The sequence below is a fragment of the Phacochoerus africanus genome, chromosome 15 (genome assembly GCF_016906955.1).
Source record: "Phacochoerus africanus isolate WHEZ1 chromosome 15, ROS_Pafr_v1, whole genome shotgun sequence".
Classification (NCBI taxonomy): domain Eukaryota; kingdom Metazoa; phylum Chordata; class Mammalia; order Artiodactyla; family Suidae; genus Phacochoerus; species Phacochoerus africanus.
In genome coordinates this window covers 9,068,593-9,075,613 of record NC_062558.1, presented here as the reverse complement: position 1 = coordinate 9,075,613, position 7,021 = coordinate 9,068,593, and the positions used below count along the sequence as shown (strand labels likewise).

Genomic DNA, 7,021 nt, shown 5'->3' with positions numbered 1-7,021 from the left:
TATTTTTATTTCAACAATAAAATTTTAAAATTTGGGGGTAAAGACTGGGTTAAATAAAGATCTTGACACCTGAAAATGTTTTTGGCGATTATGTTTTCCCAGTAATTAAAAAATGCAAGTCGCTTAGAATCCCCCCAAATAATCTACTGTAGGGAAAGAAGGGGTCAGGTAGTGGAGAATTCACTCTGAAATGATGACACCAAGCAACCGACTATGTTTCCAATATGACCTTTATTGAGCAAATACTGCTGTGACGTTTAACATCAATCAACGGAAAAGTTGCAAACTGTGCATGTCAACGAGGTTCTCCCATGAACAAAAGTCCTTTTTAAATGCACCAGTGAGGTAAACATAATTATTCATATATAGCTTTCTTAAGGCTAAGAGAGTTCTGTGTTTCATTTATTATTTTTGGCTCAGTTGGTTCTTCGTATAATACATCTCAAGACATCCCCGCTAGTGCCCCCCTTCCAACAGCTTAGGAAATTGGCCAATTCCCCAGGTACATACAGTATCATGCATTTGAATCACCCAAAGACTGAGGAGGGAGCACCCTGAGCTTGCATGCAGGTCCCTCGTATTGCACAAAGTAAAATACAATGTCTGGAGCCCCCATGGGAGAACCCGTTCTGTTTTGAAGCTGTCAATCACATGCATTTGGAAATTGTCATATGGCTTAACCTTTTGCGATGGACTCAAATATTAGTCACTCTGGGTGACTTCCTTTACGATGGCATGGGAAGTGACCTTCTCTACTTTTTTGGTAGACACGAGTTTCTCTTCAAAGGTCTCTTCATGCTCTTCGACCTTTTGAGTGACGGTTACAGATTTGGTGATGTATTTGGTAGCACCATCTCCCCCCTCACTGGTGATTTTTTCTACCTTTTTGGTCACCACCACTTTCTCCTCACTTCTATCACCCCCTTTCTTCTCATCTGCCGGGCTCACGTCTAGCCCATTGGTAACCACCCCTTTCTCCTCTTCCCCCCCACTGCCTTTCTCCTTAGTTTCCTGCTCCTCCTTTCCTTCCACCTCCCCATTGACGGCTATGTCTTCCTTCCTGGATTCCTTCAAACCTCCCTCCTCCTTCCCTCCCTCTCCTTCCACTTTCTCCTTCTCCTTCTGCTGTGGCTTCTCCTCTTTGGCATCCTTCTCTGGGCTCACCTTTCCTGCTTCCTCCTTTGATGGGGATGGAGCCTTCTCTGGGCTCACCTTTCCTGCTTCCTCCTTTGCTGGGGATGGAGCCTTCTCTGGGCTCACCTTTCCTGCTTCCTCCTTTGCTGGGGATGGAGCCTTCTCTGGGCTCACCTTTCCTGCTTCCTCCTTTGCTGGGGATGGAGCCTTCTCTGGGCTCACCTTTCCTGCTTCCTCCTTTGCTGGGGATGGAGCCTTCTCTGGGCTCACCTTTCCTGCTTCCTCCTTTGCTGGGGATGGAGCCTTCTCTGGGCTCACTTTTCCTGCTTCCTCCTTCACTGGGGATTCAGCCTTCTTCTTCTCTGGCAGGTCCTTTGGCTTCTCCTCCTTTTTCTCTGCCTTCTCTTCCTTGGGAGATTCCTTTGCTGCTTCTTTCTTTTCTTCCTCCACTTTCTCGACTTCCTCTTTCTGCTCTCCTTTCCCAGCTCCAGCTTCTGCTTTGGGTTTCACCTCTTCCACCGGTGATTTTGGCACCGGTGACTTGGCTTTTTCTGGCTTCTCCACCTTGGCTTCTGCCACCAGCTCCTCCTTGGGAGCCACTTCCTCACGCTTCTCCTCCACTTTCTTTTCCTCCTTAGCCTCTGCTTCCTCCCCTTCACCTTCAGCCTCAATTTCTCCTTCCTCTTCCTGCTCACCTTCCTCTTTTTCACTAGAAACTTCCTTCTCAGATCCTCCCTCTTCGGCTTGGTCTGATTTAGCGCCCTCCTCTTCTTCCTCCTCTTCTTCCTCTTGGCCTTCTCCCTCCTCCTTTTCTCCTTCCTCCTCTCCTTTAAGTTCAGGTGCAGCAGCTTTCACCGGAGACTTCTTCGCAGCTACAACTTCTTCAGCTTCTTGTTTCTCTTCCTTTTCTTCAGCCTCTTCTTCCTTGACCTCCTCTTTCATGGAAACTGCCAATTCCTCCGCAATGGCAGTCAGGGCTTCTTCCATTTCTGACTTCTCATCCTCCACCTTGGTTTCCTCTATGATCTCCTCAACAAATTTGTGTTGGACCTTTAGCTTGGGAGCCTCCACCTTGGTTTTCTGAATCTTACTGGATATTGTGATGGAGGGCTGTCGGTGTGTATACAGAGGCCCAGTGATGCTTCCTGCAAATGTGCTAAATCTGGTCTCTTCACCCTCCAGAAGTTTCCTGAGGAGGTAATTGAAGAAGACAAGGCATAATTAAAATCTCACCAGGCTTTTTGAACTTCATTACATTTTGGCTAATGTGGTAGGTACCTTTGAATAAAGAGAATCACAAGAAGTAATACCTGCTATCATTTCACTGTCATAGTCAATGACAGAGACAGATCTCAGGGACAATCAGCCAATCACCCAATGCAATAACTAACCATGCCCAATAGTTTCCTACCTACACCCAGCGATCAAATCTCAGCTCTGCCGCAGCCCATTTGGTACAAGACAAATATTCTGAAGAGCTCTGTAGGGGCCGAAAAACTCTTAAGTGACCTTCTTGAGTATTTGGATTTTCAGATATCTACTAAATGTCTTTTAGCAAATATAATACTCAAAAGTTTTACAAAGCTATTTAGCATATATCAGAATTCAGGCTATATATATATATATATATCATATCTAAGTGCTAATGTGTGTATCAAGTTATAAATTGGCCTGTAATTTTAATCATAAAGTGTCTATTTTACATAATTTGTCAGCCTTCCTGAAAATATAGATGGTTCTTAGTTGAGTGCAATATATTCTTGTAATATTACTGACTTTATTGGTAGTTTGAAAAAAACTGTTTAGTGAAGGATTTTCAACTATGAACTTAGTCAATGGTAAGGTGACATCAATTAATAGATTTAATAGATTTAACAGTTAATAGATTTCTAATCTTTCTATCTCTGGATATATATTTAGATCTATAAATCTAAATCTAAATGAAAAACATATATTCTATCAATCTACATTTCTTCTCAGCCAGATGATGGCAACAGCAAGCTGTCACAGAGAAACAGTAATGGAATGTCCTGGTGTTTGTCCTTGACATTATAAAGTTGAAAAGCTGAAAGCGCTAGATGAAATATTAAAAACTAAAATTGTTTTTATTTCAAATATTCAGAGAACATTTTAGCTAAAATAAGCAAAAGTTTAAGCACTGAAATTAATAAGTGCCCTCCCTCAAAACACTTTATTTTAACTAATGTTTACTCTTTTAAAGCTGCATAAAAAGTTGCAATTCTTTAGAGAAATTACTTTTTAATTAAGAAAGAAAACCAGGCACTGATTTAAGATTCCTGAAGCCTGATTGCTTTAACTTAAGTGGTGCAGGTTCTGCCCAGCCTCTGCAGTACGGTTAGTATTCTGCCAGTCCACAGTGAGCATGGTACCTGTACGCAGCAATCTCAATATCCAAAGCCATCTTGACGTTGAGGAGATCCTGGTATTCTCGCAAATGACGAGCCATTTCCCACTTTGTGCCCCGAAGCTCATTTTCCAACTGCTGGATGGTGTCCTGAAACAGACACAGCCACAGACTCATCCTTCCAAATGGCCGCTTCTTTGGCAAAACACTGGCTACTCCCTCCTTCTCCGCCCCCCCCCTCCCTTAACTCCCTCCTGCTTGGCCAACCTCTCATACCGCCCCCAGACCACCCCTCTTAAAATAAAAAACCTCAGGAATTCACAAACAAACAACAAACAGGATCAATAAGACAACTAGACATTTCCTGGGCACATCACGCACTGGGACCAGCGGATCTAGAACACGTCTCAGCAGGAAACAAACATGCATGGGGAAACCCCACGGCTGACCTGGCCCTTCCCATCTGAGCCCTTTGGGCTGAAGCCAATTGGGGGAGTTCTTCCGATCACGGCTGGAAAAGTTGAGAATATATGAGTTTCTGCACAGCTATCCTAAAGTTGCTGCTTTATCAACTACTCAAATGTATACCTCCTACTTTAAATGCGCAAGCGTGCAAAACTAGAACTCCCGAGGAAAAGAAGCGCGTTTTGAAAAAGGTCAGGGCTCTCAGAGCTAGGGATGGTGCGTTAGGGAGGGGGGTGAAAGGGATGGGGAGGGGCGAGGACGCTTTGAGCCTCTAACTTGGGTCTGCGTCGCGCGCGCGCGCACTGGACAGCGGCCACTAGGGAGCGCGGCAGAGAGAGCGGCGGGGCGCGGGCCTGAGTGTCGGGGGCGCGCGGCGCTGGCGCTGGCGCAGGCTGGCCGCGCAGCCGCGGTTCTTACCTGGTAGCTGCTAAGGTCGTGGTTGTGGCGCTCCTCGATGTCGCTGAGCTGTCGCTCCAGGGACTCCTTGGTGCCTCGAACTGACTCGAGCTCGATGCTCTTGGACTGCAGCTGGCGCCGGTACTCGGCGATCTCTTCCTTGGCGGAGCGGATGGCCTCCTTGTTCTGCTCAGCAGCCTCGGTGAGCTTGGCGTAGCGGCATTTAAACCACTCTTCGGCCTGGTGCATGTTTTGGTCGGAGTGGCACTCGAGTTGGGAGCGGATCTCTTTCAGCGCCGACGAGATGTCAGTCTTCAGGTAATCTTTGCGCTCCACCGTGATGTGCGACGCCTGGATCTGAGCCAGCAGGTCGGCCACCTCCTCTTCGTGATTGCTCCGCAAGAAGGCCACCTCATCCTGCAGCGACTGCACCTTCTTGTCCAGCTCCACCTTGACCAGCGACGCCTCCTCAATGTCTTTGCGCAGCGCGCGGATGGCCGCCTCGGTGTCGTCGCGCAGCCGTGCCTCCTCCTCGAAGCGCTCCTTGAGTCGGTGGATGTCTTCTTCCAGGTGGTCCGAGTCCAGCTGTACCTGAGCCTTCTCGTGGTTCACCAGCTCGAGTGTGGCGCGCAGCTCACGGATCTCCTGGTCATACGCGTCGCCCAGCTGGGCGTGCGAGGCCTGCTTCTGCCGCAGCGCCTGGATCTCCGCCTCGATCTCCTTGTTCTGCTGCTCCAGGTAGTGCACCTTCTCGATGTAGCCCGCGAAGCGGTCGTTCAGCCCCTGCAGCTGCTCCTTCTCGTTGGAGCGGGACAGCTTGTAGTCGCCGCCCGGCCCGGAACCACCGTTGAGCAGGGAGGAGGACTGGCTGAAGTCGAGGCTGCTCTCGGCGGAGCTGAGCATGGCCGAGCTGTAGGTGAGGCGCGGGGCTAGAGCGCTGCGCTTGTAGGAGGAGGACACTGTGCTGGGCGAGCCTCGGGACCACGACTGCGAGCGGAAGCCGCTGGAAGGGGAGCCGCTAACGCGGCTGAAGCTCGAGCGGGTTTCGGTTACCCGCCGGTAGGCGGACGGGTTGCCCAGCGAGTCCAGTGTGTAGCTCATCTTGGAGGCCTCGGGGCGTGTGGCTGTCACAGCGTTCTGCTGGCCTCGCCGCAGCCCATTTATAGCCGCGGCGGCTGGTCCCGGGCCAGGGCCCCGCCCCGTGGAGGCGGCGGCCGAGGAGGCGGGGACTGCGGGCACCGGGCCGGGGGATGGGGGGGTGAAGACAGCCCAGCAGTGATTCAGCGCCGGCTCCACGTGGGCCCACGCCGCCCGGGACCCCGGACTTTGATGCCTTGGCCCCGGCCCCTCCCCCTAGCTCTTCTTTGGGTCCCAGACCACCTGTCTCCCCTCAACCCCTCCCCCTCCATTTCTTTTCACCTTCGGATTGCATTTTATGCCCTTGGTGCGAGTATTCACCCAATGGCCTTTCTTTGTTTAGTCACTTTCCCACTTGGGGCATCTTTCCTAACGACCCCATGGCCACCTTGTTCTTCCTCCCCCCCCCCCTTTTGCACTCTTATCCTCACGCTTTTCTCTTCTTTTGCCCTTTCTCCATTAATTTTTCTTTACCCATCTTCTGTGCTTAATCACTTCCTCCTCTTTTTGGCATCTCTTCTCCCTTCCACTTTAAGCCTTCTTTAGTCCCACTTACTCCTCCCTTCTCTCTGAGCCCCTTCCTCCGGGTTCTTTTTCTTTCCAGCCTTTTCTTTCCCCCTTCTCCTTCCCCCCCTCCCCCTTCTTTCCGCCCCTCCCCCATCCCCATCTCCCCTTGCCTCCCTCCCCTTCCCCCACTCCGTGTCTTAAAGCAGCCCGAGATGAGCGCAGGCTCCGAGTTGGGCCTAGAAGAAAAAATCAAAAAGACTTTGAGGAACGGTCAGCCTGAAGGCTTCGGGATGGGGACAAAGAGGATGGGCCAGGGTATTTATTTGTATTAAAAGTGGGATATGGCGCTGCCTTCAGCTTAACGTTTGGGGGAACGTCCGCACTTCGGCAGGGGCAGAAGGTAAGGCGCTGGTGCTCGCTATGGCGCCGGCAGCACCAAGGACAGCGCCCAGGCCGGCAAACTGAAAGATTCAGCCGCCCTGGGGGCTTGTCGCCCAGCATTGCCTGTCTGGTTAGGTTGGTGGGGGTCTCTTTTCTCCCTTCTACCTGAGTAAATACAATTAAAGCCAGTTTGTAGTGATTCTGAAGGAGCCAAACTGGAATTGCACTTTAAGATTTCTCTGCAATGCAGGGTTGGCACATTGAACAGATTGCAGATTTTGAAAACAAAATTCATTAAAGTCAGGTAACAGAGATAATATACATGTAGCCCAGTTTGAGTTTTCTAACATATGATGGATGAAGGAAATCAAGATAGACCGGACCTGAAATCTGAAGGTCAAATATTCCTTGGAAAGGGGAATTTGAAATCTGCTAAGATGAAAAATCCAGGGAAATATAGTTGATGATAAGTTTGAACAAAAACAATTGCCTTATCTTTCTGTTCAGTAATCCCTGTGTGTGACTGGGGCGATTGAAAAATACCTGAAGTAATTTCAAATTAATTTAAAAGTTGCCAGACAGATTCACCACAACTTTGAATAAAACCAGATTTTTTTTCCCTTCCATTTATATTTT

The 7,021-nt window shown here is 49.3% G+C and overlaps 1 protein-coding gene across 1 annotated transcript; it reads right to left on the bottom strand.

The window, feature by feature from the left end:
* Positions 1 to 212: 212 nt before the first annotated feature.
* On the bottom strand, positions 213 to 5,488 carry NEFM (neurofilament medium chain). The gene is made up of 3 exons (XM_047760378.1): positions 4,382 to 5,488; positions 3,525 to 3,649; positions 213 to 2,323 (listed from the first exon to the last, which is right to left on the bottom strand). Exons 1-3 carry the CDS (start codon positions 5,459 to 5,461, stop codon positions 703 to 705), a joined length of 2,826 nt encoding a protein of 941 aa, XP_047616334.1. The 5' UTR covers positions 5,462 to 5,488; the 3' UTR covers positions 213 to 702.
* Positions 5,489 to 7,021: the final 1,533 nt, after the last annotated feature.

What these genes read in the sequence shown, in the direction of transcription:
- NEFM (XM_047760378.1), bottom strand. Translation starts at nt 5,461, where the DNA reads ATGAGCTACACACTGGACTCGCTGGGCAACCCGTCCGCCTACCGGCGG. An exon ending in ACGACCTTAGCAGCTACCAG is followed by an intron (nt 3,650 to 4,381) that starts GTAAGAACCGCG and finishes TGTCTGTTTCAG; the next exon opens with GACACCATCCAGCAGTTGGA. An exon ending in ATTGAGATTGCTGCGTACAG is followed by an intron (nt 2,324 to 3,524) that starts GTACCATGCTCA and finishes TTACCTCCTCAG; the next exon opens with GAAACTTCTGGAGGGTGAAG.